This window comes from Hibiscus syriacus, unplaced genomic scaffold (genome assembly GCF_006381635.1).
Source record: "Hibiscus syriacus cultivar Baekdansim isolate YM2019G1 unplaced genomic scaffold, ASM638163v2 tig00112738_pilon, whole genome shotgun sequence".
Classification (NCBI taxonomy): domain Eukaryota; kingdom Viridiplantae; phylum Streptophyta; class Magnoliopsida; order Malvales; family Malvaceae; genus Hibiscus; species Hibiscus syriacus.
In genome coordinates, this window is record NW_024063392.1 from 682,692 (window position 1) to 697,489 (window position 14,798).

Below are 14,798 nucleotides of genomic sequence, written 5' to 3' on the forward strand. Positions count from 1 at the left end.
GGAAGTTGAAAATTGAAAAGTTCGATGGTGCGGACTTTGGCTTTTGGAAGATGCAAATCGAAGATTTTTTGTACCAGAAAAATCTATATCAACCTCTCTCAGGAAAGCAACCAGAAGACATGAAGAATGAAGACTGGGCTCTTCTCGACAGAAAAGCCCTCGGAGTTATTCGACTGACGTTATCCCGCAATATTGCTTTCAACATAGCAAAGGAAAAGACCACGGCGGGTCTTATGGCGGCTCTCTCCAGTATGTATGAGAAGCCATCAGCCTCAAACAAAGTGCACTTGATGAGGCGATTATTCAATTTGCGGATGACGGAAGGGACATCGATGGCACAACACCTAAATGAACTCAACACAATCACAACCCAGTTGAGTTAAGTGGAAATTGAATTAGATGATAAAGTTCGAGCTTTAATTCTCTTATCATCTCTACCAGACAGTTAGAATGCTACTGTTACAACTGTTAGCAGCTCTTCGGGAAATAGTAAATTGAAATTCGACGATGTTCGGGATCTGGTACTGAGCGAAGAAATTCGACGGAGAGAATCGGGTGAAGCATCAACCTCCTCAGCCTTGCACATGGAGTCCAGAGGGAGAACTTCATAAAGAAATTCAAATCGTGGCAGATCGAAATCCAGAAGGGGCAAATCAAGAACATGAAAAAAAAAATTTTACCTGTTATAATTGTGGCAAGAATGGTCACTTTAAAAGAGATTGTCGAGCACTGAAGAAAGATACCGGTGCACATGAATCTGCCAACATGACAGAGGAGACATGTGATGCCATGATTCTAAGCGTCAACACTCCGATTGAATCATGGATCTTGGATTCAGGGGCATCTTTCCACTCCACCCCATGCCGAGAAATCATGGAGAACTATGTCAGTTGTGATTTTGGAAATGTTCATCTAGCCAGTGATGAAACCTTGAAGATCGTCGGAAAAAGAGACATCCGATTAAAGTTGCCAAACCAGACCACCTGGACGCTGAAAGGAGTGAGACATATTCCTAGCCTCAAAAGAAATTTGATTTCTATAGGACAGCTTGATGGAGAAGGATATAGTACAACCTTTTTAGGCTGTGAATGGAAGATTACCAAAGGAGCACTCGTCATTGCTCGTGGTAAGAAAACTGGTACTCTCTATATAACCTCAAATTTAGAGAATATCATTGCAGTAGCAGATGCTGATGGAAAATCAAACCTATGGTACCAAAGGCTTGGCCATATGAGTGAGAAAGGGATAAAGACACTTTTTTCAAAGGGGAAGTTGCCGGATCTAAATAATATATATATCGGACTATGCAAGGATTGCATCTTTGGCAAACAAAAGAAAGTCAGCTTTGCAAAGATTGGTAAGACACCCAAGGCTGAAAAGTTAGAGTTGGTTCATACTGATGTATGGGGACCATCTCCAGTTCCATCTCTTGCAGGCTCATTATATTATGTCACCTTCATCGATGATTCTATAAGGAAGGTGTGGGTTTATTTTCTGAAGAAGAAATCAGAAGCCTTTGATACCTTCAGAAAATGGAAGGCCATGGTGAAAAATGAGACTGGTCTGAAAGTCAAGCGGTTGAGGTCTGACAATGGAGGAGAGTACAAAAATAGGAGATTTAGAGATTTCTGCGCAAACAATGGGATCAAGATGGAGACAACAGTTCCTATGACACCGCATCAGAATGGCGTAGCAGAGCGCATGAACAGAACTATGAATGAACGTGCCAGAAGCATGATGATACATGCCGGATTACCCAAATTTCTATGGGCTGAAGCTATCAACACTGCAGCTTACCTGATCAACCGTGGGCCCTCAGTTCCTTTGGATGGCAGAATACTAGAGGAAGTTTGGAGCAAGAAAGAAATAAACATTTCACATTTAAGAGTGTTTGGTTGTATTTCTTATGTACATATAGACTCTGCTGAAAGAAGTAAACTTGATGCTAAGTCCAACAAATGTGCCTTTGTTGGTTATGACGGTGATGAGTTCGGTTACCGGTTTTGGGACTATGAAAATTGGAAGATCATCAGAAGCAGAGATGTCATTTTCAATGAGAATATGATGTACAAAGACATGTCAACTGTAGAATCAAGTAGTTCAAATACCAAAGCTGAAACAAAGGAATTTGCTGAGTTCGAGGAGATTTCTGGAAATGATGTTCAGATCAGTCCTGAAGCAGTTCAAGAAGAACCATGCACACCGGAACTAAGACGCTCCTCTAGAATTTCTAAACCAACCCAATGGTATTCTCCTTCTTTGCACTACTTGTTGCTGACTCACAATGGTGAACCAGAGTGCTATGATGAAGCAATGCAAGTGGAGGATTCAATCAAGTGGGAGTCTTCCATGAAAGATAAGATGGACTCGCTTATGTCAAATCAGACGTGAGAATTAGCTGAATTACCACCAGGCAAGAAAGCGCTTCACAACAAGTAGATTTACAGGATCAAAGAAGAGCATGATGGGAGCAAACGTTACAAAGCGAGATTGGTTGTCAAAGGTTTTCAGCAAAAAGAAGGTATTTACTACAATGAAATTTTCTCTCCAGTCGTGAAACTGTCTACTATCAGACTGGTGTTGAAAATTGTAGCTGCAGAAAATCTACATCTTGAGCAGTTAGATGTAAAGACAGCTTTCCTTCATGGTGATTTGGAGGAAGAAATCTATATGAGGCAGCAGAAGGATTCATAGAGGCATGCAAGAAAAACCTGGTATGCAGGTTGAAGAAGAGCTTGTATGGTTTAAAATAAGCTCCTAGACAGTGGTACAAGAAATTCGATAGCTTCATGAGTAGCAGTGGTTTTACCAGATGCCAAGCAGATCATTGTTGCTACATCAAGAGGCTCGACAATAGCTTCATTATTTTATTGTTGTACGTTGATGACATGCTCGTTGCAGGCTCAGACATGAAAGAGATTATAAACTTGAAGCAAACATTGTCGAAGCAGTTTGCAATGAAAGATCTGGGTGCAGCAAAGCAGATTCTTGGGATGAGGATCAAGAGAGACACAAAGTCGGGGACTTTGATGTTATCACAGGCTGAGTACATCAACAAAGTACTCTACAGGTTTAACATGTAAGATACTAAACCAGTAAGTACACCTTTAGGTGTTTATTTTAGACTCTCCAAAGAACAGTCACCAAAGACGGAGGAAGAACGTGCACACATGGTGAAGGTGTCGTATGCCTCAGCAATTGGAAGTCTGATGTATGTCATGGTTTGTACCAGACCAGATATTGCTCATGTAGTGGGAGTTGTTAGTAGGTACATGAATAATCCTGACAAAGTACACTGAGAAGCTGTCAAATGGATCCTTAGATATCTGCGGGGTACTACAAATAAAACACTTTGTTTCAAAGGTGGAGATACGATACTGACAGGCTATGTATATGCTGACTTAGCCAGAAATGTTGACATCAGAAGGAGCACTACAGGGTATGTCTATACTCTAGGAGGTACTGCAATGAGTTGGTTTTCTCAACTACAAAAGATAGTTGCTCTCTCCACAACTGAAGCGGAATATGTCGCTGTTACGGAAGCCAGCAAGGAGATGGTTTGGCTTCAAAGTTTCTTGGAATAGTTAGGAAAGAAACAAGAAAACAATGTCTTGTATTGCGACAGTCAAAGTGCTATCCATCTAGCGAATAATCCGTCTTTTCATTCCAGGACGAAGCACATACAATTGCGATATCATTTTATCCGGTCTCTTCTGGAAGATGGGATTTTGAAACATGAAAAGATCAGTGGAGCTCAAAATCCAGCAGACATGTTGACAAAGACGGTGACTACGAACAAACTGAAGTTGTGTTCAGCTTCAGTTGGCATGCTAGAATAACAAGACCAGAAATGTTGTTGTATTGATCAAGGTGTGAAGACAGATTAAAATCAATCTTCAAGTGGGAGATTGTTGAAAATTCAAAGTTGAAAATTCAAAGTTGAATTTGTTGAAGCTGAATTTTGTTGAATTCAAACTTGGGCAGCTGGAATTTAGGCAGCCAAAATTATTGAATTTTGGCAAACACATGGGCTGCAAATTTGTTTAATATTTTGTAATAGGTATAATTACAAAATTGAGTCATTGCACTTTAGGGTATTTTCAAAGATTAGTCCCTAAGTTTCAACTATAAATACCCTAGCTCATTTAGCTTCAAAATCATCCCAAAAATCATTTCTTCCTCCCAATAATAGAGAGCTTTCTTGTGAGTAGTGAGTGTTTTGTAAACACCTGCAAATTGTCTCTCTTAGTAAAAGATCTGCAGTAGTCTGGAGACGTAAGCACAATTGGCTGAACTCTGTTATCAATTTCGGGTATTATTTTTCCGCTTTTATTTTGCATTCTCACTAATCTGGTTATAGGGAAATTACTTGTACTCGGTTTATTTCCTAACACGAAGTGTATTTTAGTGTTCCCTTCAAACCCAATCTACCAAAAGTATCCAGCTTTGAGGGCTTCCTTTGCTCAGTACAGGCTTGTAGTGGCGGATCCAGAAATATTTTTTTAGGGTGGACACATATGTAATGCCCCAAAATTTTGAAAGTTTAGTGGTCAAAGAATAAATTTATGAAAAGTTCAAGACCAAAATGGTAATTTTATAGAAAAATTTTATATCGTAAATGAATAGTTCACCCCCGAGAATGACATTTTCTTAAGAATCATATTTTTATCCGAAATTTATCTTAAAAAGCTATAAAGTGATAAAGTTGAGTAAAATATTTGGATAATCAAATCAAATCCAAAATTTAGGAAAATTTGAAGGATGACAGTATAAGGTTAATAATTTTATTTCCATATTTTTTACCAGTAGAATTTAACTTGTCTAATTGGATTTAAGTTGGTTTCCATGTTAAATCAGGAATGTTAGATTAAAATGGTAATATTGTAATTTTTGGAATAATACAAGGGCAAATTAGAATATGAGAAAATCTTTGTCCATGTTTGAATTTGATGATGTAAGGAATGATATCATGGTAATGGCATGGTAGTAATTATAATGATTTACTAATGGTAAATTGGTAATTTTTAATTAAATGAATTTTTAATTCATTTAATTGGATTATAAGACAAGCGTATTAGATTTTTAAGTAGAAAATCCATGAAACTTTGTTCTTCTTCAACCTCTATGCCGTGAGTCTTCTTCAAGGTAAGAAAAAAATTATTTTTCATTTTCAAGCTTAATTACTTGATTTTTGGATTAAGACATGAAATAGAGAATTAATCTCCATGAAATTCTCTATCATTTGGTACCAATTATTCATACTTTCCTTGCTTAAATCCTTAGTTTCATGAATATGTTGGATGAAGGGGAAGTTGATTTTTAATGATTTAAGGATGAATTTTGATGTTAGTGGTATGGTTTATTCATTTACAAGCTTGTATGATGATTAAAAACAATTGCAAACGGTTGAAGCAAGGTTTGGTTAATTAGGTTTTTATGGAAAGATTGGATTTGAATTGAAATTGATATGTAATTTGTTGTAGTTGATTAGAAATGATGTTTAGGAGATGAAACTAGGGATGGCAATGGGTCGGGTCGGGTCGGGTTTTTGGGCCACCCGACCCGACCCGAGAAGAAAGGGTTTTTCACCCGTGACCCGACCCGACCCGACGAAATTAAGGTTTCACCCGACCCGACCCGACCCGAATATATGACTTAGAAACCCGACCCGACCCGACCCGACCCGAAATAATAATAAAAAAAATTTATTCAATGAAAACAGTGACTTAATTGAAAAAAATTATATATAGAGGGACATTATTGTAATTATCCCTAAATATATAGGATAAAATTATATATATTTTTCGGGTCGGGTCTGGTCGGATTTTTTTCACCCTAAACCCGACCCGACCCGACCCGAACAGTACATTTAAAAAAAACCCGACCCTACCCGACCTGAACCCGAAATTTTTTTTAAAAAATCCGACCCGATCGGGTCGGGTCGGGTCGGAACCCGTCGGATTCGAGTTGAGTTGCCATCCCTAGATGAAACCATGTTTGAATCAAGTTTGGAACCAATGTCAAAGTGACCTTTGGCATTCGTCCTAAAGGTAAATATTAAGAAAAAATTATATAAAAAATTATACAAGGGTTAGAAATGATGTATGAATGATTCTACATGATTTGGAAAGTTGTTTGGACCGATTTGGAACTTTGTAAAGTTATAGGGACTTTTTTGCATAATTTAGAAAATTGAGGGATTGAGATACATTTGTTTAAAGGTTGATGTACTATGCTGAAATGAAATGTTAGAATGATGATTTTGATGTTAAATGTTAATTTGGATTGATTTGGAAGTTTGTACAAGTATAGGGACTTAATCATAGATTTTGGAAAATAGAAGTTTAAAATGGAAATTATTCAATAGTTGATTACTAACTTTAAATTAAATGTTGGAACGTTTAATTATGCCTTTAGAAGCTTTGAGTATCCAAATTGTTTTGGATCCTTGAATGTTAGTGTAAAAGACTCTTGTTCCCTTAGGAACTCATACTTGTCTAATTTTAAAATGTTTTCTAAGTTTTAAAGGACAAGTATGTTCCAAGTGACAATAAAAATGACAATGTGAGCATTTTGTCATTTTTAAACATGATGAATTATTTTGAGAATTTTTTTTCTTTTGTTAAGCATTCATGCTTAACTTTTAAATAAAGATTTTCTTTTTCTAAATCATTGATTTTGAATTTTGAAATCTTAAATTCAATTTTCAAAATTTCATTTTGTTTTTCAAAATCTATTTTTTCTTTCAAAAGAAAATCATTTTCAACTTTAAAATTTGAAATTAATTTCTTATATGTGGAATTCATGGTCTCAAATTCCAATTACATTCATCATAGGCATCTTGTAACTCTTTAAATGAATAAGAATTTAAATCAAAAGAGTTAGAAGTTACTCTTAAATCTTCTTCGATGACCATGAGACATAAGTTGGCTACTTCATTATTGGAGTTGTCTTCATCACTCTAAGCAACCATAAATGCCTTCTTTATTCTTTATCCCTTATTATTTAGAAGAGGGCAATCAAATTTGGCATGCCCCTTTCTTTGGCACTCAAAGCACACCGGGGGGGACTTTTCTTCTTGACCGATTCATGCTTCATTTTTCCCTTTGGGAGACATGAATTTTGTAAATTTTTGAAGAGCTTGGCCAACTCTTCATATTCATCCACCTCTTCACTTAAGTCTTGATTGCTCTCATTGGTGTATTTAAAGGCGATTCTCACCTACTTCTTTTTCTTGTTCTTCTCTTATTCTTCTTCTTTTGGAGTTTCACCTAATAAGTGGGTAAAAAACCAATTAGTTCATCTAGGGTGTACAAATCCAAGTCCTTGGCTTCTTCAATGGCGTTTTCTTTTCCTTCCCATGATGTAGGCAATGAGACAAGCATCTTTCTCACTACTTCTTCATTGGGATAAACCTTCCCAAAGTTCTTCAACTCGTTTATGATTTAAGTGAATCGATCAGACATCATCTTAATGTCTTCATCGGGCTTTATCTTGAAGTTATCCTAGTTGAAAGTGAGAATGTCAATCTTTTACTCCTTCACTTAGCTTGTTCCTTCGTGAAACTTATTACAAATCTCCTTAGTATTAGAGCATGAAGATACTCTACTATATTCGTTCGGGCCAAGAGCACAAAAGAGGATGTTCATGGATTTGACATTTAGTTGGGCAAGCTTCTTGTCTTCATTGGTCTAAATCTTTTGATTTCTTAGTGAAACAGGAGAACCGTCGATGATGGAATCCTAAACCGCAAGGTCACTGGCTTGAATGAATAACATCATCCTATTCTTCCAATAGGATTAGTTGTTACCATTGAAGTAAGTAGGCCTTTGAATGGAGTGTGAATCTTCAAGGTAATTTGCATCAGATGTTGAACTTACCTTCTTGGTTGTGTCGGGAATTGATAGAGAGCTTCAAGGACCTTCACAAGGTTGTTAAACCGTCAATTTTTTACCCACTTTGATACCAATTGTTGGGATTTATGATGCTCTATCCATCAACCGAAAAAGTTCCAAGAGGGGGTAAATTGGCTAAATAAAATTTTAGGAGTATGGAGAAAAATGATAGAAAATTTGCACATTTATTTAGAGTTGTTCAACTTCCTCAAAGAAATTTACATCCACTACCCTAGCTCCACACTAAGGATTTCTAACAAATTTACCAATTTGTTCTTTCTTTTTCTAGGTTCAAGAGTACCCTTTTAGAACTTCCTAGTTTTCAATGGCTAAACTATAAACCGACCCATTTTTAAAAAGAATAAAAAGAATGTAAACAAGAAACCTCTCGAATGAAGGTGTTTACAAATTAAGCTCACTAAAAACACACTATTTACAAGAGAAAATGAAGAATAAGGAATGGAAGCTTTTCTCTTGATAATCAATGCTTGGATAGGTGTTGTGTAACATTCTTCAAGTGTCTTGAACTTCATTTAATATGTTGGAATGTGTTTGTGACCATTTCTAGACGTTGAAGATGTTTTGGAGCCGTTGGTGACTTAATTGCTGCAAAATAAAACTGCCCAGACCATGGAGTATCGAAACTCGAGCTTAGAGTATCGATACTGAGGTCATGATTTCGATACTACTATACAAAGTAGTATCAATACTCCTTTGAGTATCGGTACCAAAAATTACTACTGGAATCTGAACACATTTAAAACAAATAGGTAGTATCGATACTACCATGAGAGTATCGATACTTCCCTTACCTTTGGTATCGATACTACAAGAATAATATCGATACTGTAAAAACAATATCATTACTTCTTTTCAAAAAAATAATTTTGTGTTCAAATTCAAGTTTTATGGACTTTGACTTATTTTTAAAAACTTTGAATAAATTCAATCAAGTCCAAAAACATTTTGCCCCTTTAATTTGTTAAATCAAAATAGGTTCAACAATGATCAAGATTCGAGCAAGTTTAAAAATAAGGATATAGTACAAAAGTGATGTTTATATTGATAGAAAGGTTAGCTAGTGAGTCATTACCAGTTGGGTACATTCTTACCTAGTTTATATATATATATATATATATATATATATATTATATGAGGAAGACTTGCGATAAGTCAACCTCTATATTTTTGAAAGAAAAAGAATTTGAATTATGTTATGAAATATTTTTATAATGATTTTTAAATGGTTTATGAATGATTTTGTGTATGAAGCACCCAATACATTTTTATATGATATTTTAATAAAAGAATTATTGATGATTTTGGTTATGAACTGTCCAACACACTTTTATATGGTATTTGGACTTGTTGGTATCTATGGATACAATTGATAAATAAATGATATATAGTTTGATATGAAAAGCCCATTGTATATGCATTGAGAATTGATGGTACAAGTGACATGCTATGAGGTGGAGTGTTTATCGATTGATCTTATATAGGTACATTCGTGTATGCTACACAGAGGAAATAATACATTTTATGACACATACGTGAATCATGATATGATGTTTGCACATATGATATGCTAGTGTAATGTATCCTCGTTATAGGTACAATTTTGTTGTGTTCTACAATGTCTGTACTAGTATAAAAAAAAGGCAATATATGTGCAAACCAGTTATATGGCACCGATGGTGCAATTGATTCACAAGGGCACTAAAGGTGCAATTTATTCATAAACAGTTATACTGCATATAGTACACTCGTCTGACTCAAGTACCATGCATTCTCATTTGTTATACATTGGATTATTAGTTAAATAAATGTGAAAAATGCAGGTTTATTTGATTCATTGAAAGTAAAGCTTTCATTGAATATTCTGATTTGACATAAAAAGCCTTATATATGAACTGTTTATTCTGATCCGTGAATTATAAAATGTTGATTTTCAGATTTTAGTTTAAAGAAAAGTTTGAAAATCTATTTCAAATATTCATATATTATTATATGAAATTTTATGTACTATAAGTTATGTGATATTTTATAAACCAATATGTTTTATTTTATATTTAATAATGCCTCACAAGTGTATACTTAGCGTGTATGGTCTCACGAGTAGGTAAAAAAAGCGAGTGGAGTAAGGAGATGAGCTTGGCATCAATTATCGAATACTATTTACCCCCATAATCCTACTGTTATTTTTAATTTCTAGTTGGCATGTATACATATAATAAGTGTCCACAATATTTTAAAATGGTTAAATTTGAAATACTCTGATATGCGTATAGCTTTTAAATGTTTCATAATAATATTTATATATATGGATTTTAGTAAGCATAAATATGGTTATAAATACGGGTTTTAGTTTACTAATTGATAAAGTTATATTTTATTAGAATAAAGATGAGTTTTAATTTCGATAGTTTTTAGACAGTTTTACTTATGATATTAAACAATATTGAACTGCAATATTGTTGCTTAAAACCGAGTTTGATTTGTATGTCAAAATATTATTTTCTAGTTATACACGATTAACTAGTTTTGATTAAAAAAATTAAATAAATGAATTTTAAAGAAACAAAATTTTACTAATTTTCAAGTGTAAACCATTTTCTAAATGTTATGTGATATCTCTTACTCATGTTCAGGGACGGACACGCAAAAAGGATGTTACAACATATATATTAACAATATAAAGTTTTTAAATGAGATATGCATAAATAAAATTTTAGGGTGAACAACATCAATAAAATATATCACTAATCGTAGAAAATTTAGATTTTAAAGTGAACATAATAAAATTTTAAGGTGGACACGACTAATTGAAGAAAATTCGAATTTAAGATGGACATGTACCCAACCTTAGCCCTCAATGAATCAGCCGGTGTGTCCATGCGTAAGATGCCTTTCCCTACCTTGCGTCCATGAAGAATGAGCTATGGGAATATTTTGCTGCTATGACTGTGTACAGCTGTGAGTGGGGGTTTTGAATTAGTTTCCAAACTTGTTTGTCGAGTAATGCCAAATTAAAAGGTTAAAGGTCACAGAATGTTTATCCACCATCCCTTTTAGTTGGACAAAGTTTTTTTTTTTCATGCGATATATGCTCATCCTCGAGCGTCTTACTTTTTGACCATCAATGAGCTCTCATATGAGCAGACATAGAGCTGATACCATCTGATAACAAGTAACAAGACATGGCATATATCGAAAGTGCTTGGGTCACGAATTTGAAAAAGACCTCAAGAGCACCAAAAGCAAGCTGCATCCACATAAAACAAATTATTTATCCTCCCACTCGCGTATATTCCTTTGATTAGACCTTTACGTTGTCCAATAACAATGAGGGTATAAAGTCCCTCTGAACATACGAGAGAAAGATAAGAAGATAAAGGATTTTTTTTTTGTCGAAATCCTCGATCCGATTTAAGGACATCTGAAATCTTTCCATAAATTTGAATGCAATAAGAAGCAGTAAAGTTCAATTCAAAATGAGTTAATGAAAGAACAATCAAATCCCATTTTCTCCATAATTTTAACAATAAAGTTTCATTTTACATGATCGGAGGTTATTTTTAATAAGAAGATATGAGAAATTAAATGTTATTTTTAATTAGAGAAGTGAATTATTTTTTTTGTCACGATCATTGATGAATATTAATGAAACAGTCAGGATATTTAATAAAAAAAATTAAATTTTTAAAAAGTTTATTTTTTAGACTAATATAATTATAAGATAATATTTATTTATAATTTTTTTAATTATCGATAATATAAACACGATCTCTATATTCCAGGACTCAAACCTTTAAAAGCAGAAATACACCTTTTTGCCCACTATGTCGCTAGATAAGTTTAAAAAAATCTAATTCAAAGAACAGGAGTAAAGCACAAAACCAGGCAGTAAAGCAACCTTCACGGTGGTTCGTACAGTCCACAGTCAGCATTTGCTAACTCAAGAACAACAGGCAGCGCGTCTTCGATCCAAAATATATTAGTTGTCTCTGACCTATCGACCGCTGCTGATACACTAGGCCACGAGCCACTCCGTTCCCCGATCGAGCAAGGAAGTTCAAACGACAGGCAACAAACCTCCGAACAATGTTCTTCGCATCCCAGATAAACTGATCCATTTTCCTATAAGTCTCTCATTCATCATGAGCTTTGTAATCACACCCATGGACAGCAACTATAGCTTCAGCTTCAAATGACTAGGAGACCCGGTGAGCATTCTGTAATCTTGCTCATAAAATATACCCTTCTGAATGTTGAAAAGTCAATGCCAAGTTGGCCACTTGGCCAAAACTTTCGGTGGTCTGCAAATTAGTTTTCAACATTCACGGCTATTCGGTGCAACAATTGTTGAAAAATAAATGATAAAATTGCTAAATTAGTCCATGTACTTTAGGGTATTTATAAGATTAATCATTAAGCTTAAACTATAAATACCCTAACCCATTTAGCTTCAAAACCATCCCAAATCATTCTAACTTTCTCCCAATGCTAGAGAATTTAGAGAGTTTTCTTGAGAGTTGTGTTCTCCTTTTTATCAAGATAGTTGCTCTCTCCACAACTGAAGCAGAATATGTCGTTGTTACGGAAGCTAGCAAGGAGATGGTTTAGCTCCAAAGTTTCTTGGAAGAGTTAGGCAAGAAACAAGAAAACAATGTCTTGTATTGCGATAGTCAAAGTGCTATCCATCTAGCAAAGAATCCGTCTTTTCATTCCAGGACAAAGCACATACAATTGCGATATCATTTTATCCGGTCTCTTTTGGAAGATGAGATTTTGAAACTTGAAAAGATCAGTGGAGCTCAAAATCCGGCAGACATGTTGACAAAGACGGTGACCATGGACAAACTAAAGTTGTGTTCAGCTTCAATTGGCATGCAAGAATTACAAAACTAGAAATGCTGCTGCATCGATCGAGGTGTGAAGACAGATTAAAATCAGTCTTCAAGTGGGTGATTGTTAAAAGTCTAAAGGTTGGCAACCAACTTTGAAAATGGTTTTCAAAGTTTGGTAAATGTTTCTTTGAAAATGGTTTTCAAAGTTTGGTAAATGTTTCTTTGAAAAATGTTTTTCAAAGTTTGGTAGATGTTTGTTGAAAATATGAATGAGTAAATTCACTTTAGTAATTGCACTATAGGGTTTTTTCAAAGATTAGTCCCTAAGTTTCAACTATAAATACCCTAGCTCATTTAGCTTCAAATCCCAAATCTCAAAAATCATTTCTTTCTCCCAATACTAGAGAGCTTTCTTGTGAGTAGTGAGTGTTTTGTAAACACCTGTAAAATTTCTCTCTTAGTAAAAGATCTGCAGCTGTCCAGAGACGTAAGCAAATTGGCTGAACTCCGTTATCAATTTCGGGTATTATTTTTCCGCTTTTATTTTTCATTCTCACTAATCTGGTTATAGGGAAATTACTCGTACTCGGTTTATTTCCTAACAATAGACAGTTGGAGTTGTTTCAAGAATACAAGAGAAGACTGTCGGCTTTGGTTGCATTGAAGCAAGCTCATCGACTGGTAAGCCAAGCACTCGTCCTTATCACTGTCGGGGGTAACGATTTCGTCAACAACTATTACTTGGTCCCCTTCTCTGCAAGATCCAGACAATACAGTTTGCCTAATTATGTCCGGTTTCTTATTTCCGAGTATCAAAAACTCCTGATGGTAATCTTTTAGTACCGAAACTGACATTAGCGACTATGCTACTTGGATTCGAGTATATGTGTTAGGTACAATTAAGTATCTTGAAATTCAGAAACTATACAAACTAGGAGCACAAAGGGTTCTAGTGAAGGGCACTGGACCTTTGGGTTGTGTTCCGGTGGAACTTGTGACGAGAGGCAACAACGGCGGGTGCTCGCAGGAACTGCAACGCGCTGCTTCCTTGTGCAATCCACAACTTGCTCAAATGATAAATGAACTCAATGCTGTAATTGGAAAAGATGTCTTCATTAGTGCAAATACTCAAAGAATGCACAACTATCTCGTTTCCGACCCCCAAGCCTTTGGTTCGTAACTCGAGAGTAAGTGTAGGATGTAAATATGTATCGATCGAAATGAATTTAAACTTGGAATCTTGGTTTCGGAACAGGATTTACGACATCGGAAACAGCCTGTTGTGGGCAAGGACCCTACAATGGACTAGGTTTGTGCACTCGATTATCAAATTTATGTCCCAACATAGATGCCTATGCGTTTTGGGATCCATTTCATCCATCGGAGAAGGCTAATAGATTGATCGTGGAGCAGATCATGACTGGCTCTAATCAATACATGCACCCCATGAATCTGAGCACTATCATGGCCTTTGATTCCATCATCTGATCACATCAGCTCTTTTTTTTATGAAAAAATGTTAGGAGTGTTGTTCAAGAATTTGTTTCTTCAACTGTCGTAAAATTAATGTTGTGTTTCAACTTCTTTTTGCCTTTTGTCTTGAATATTGTGATGGATTGTAATGTTGGAATTGGACATGCCTTTGGAATGAATTGATGATTAGTAGTCATTAGATTTGAAAATAATTCATGTATTCTTTTAAAATATATAAATTTATTTATGGTAAATAGAATGAAATTTCATAGTAATATAGAAAATAAAGAGTATAAAAATTATTGAAATCGTGGGATTTTGGGTTCATATCTCCATTCCCCCAAAGTCAAATATTGAAATCGTGGTGTCAGCTAACTCAAATAAGCTGTTATTAGTTATATTAATTTATTTATTATTTTGCCGTTTTTTCCCCTTCAATCACACGCTTAATCAATTAGTGGCAACCCTATTTTTGTTAGTGGAAACCAAATTGCAGCCATGCTTCTCCTCAAAGCTATCTCTCTTTGTTATCATCAAATATAATTGTTTAAGCTACTTCAACAACACCACCAAGAGAGAA

At 35.1% G+C, this 14,798-nt stretch overlaps 1 protein-coding gene across 1 annotated transcript; it reads left to right on the forward strand.

The window, feature by feature from the left end:
* Positions 1-13,322: 13,322 nt before the first annotated feature.
* On the forward strand, positions 13,323-14,440 carry LOC120182807 (GDSL esterase/lipase At5g33370-like). Its single transcript, XM_039187671.1, has 3 exons — positions 13,323-13,573; positions 13,665-13,917; positions 14,001-14,440. The coding sequence occupies exons 1-3, from the start codon at positions 13,571-13,573 to the stop codon at positions 14,231-14,233; spliced, it is 489 nt and encodes a 162-aa protein (XP_039043602.1). The 5' UTR covers positions 13,323-13,570; the 3' UTR covers positions 14,234-14,440.
* The last annotated feature ends 358 nt before the right edge of the window (positions 14,441-14,798 follow it).

Bases quoted from the DNA above. Each gene is read 5' to 3' on its own strand.
- LOC120182807 (XM_039187671.1), top strand. The intron at 13,918-14,000 runs GTTCGTAACTCG...GTTTCGGAACAG, and splicing joins TTCCGACCCCCAAGCCTTTG to GATTTACGACATCGGAAACA.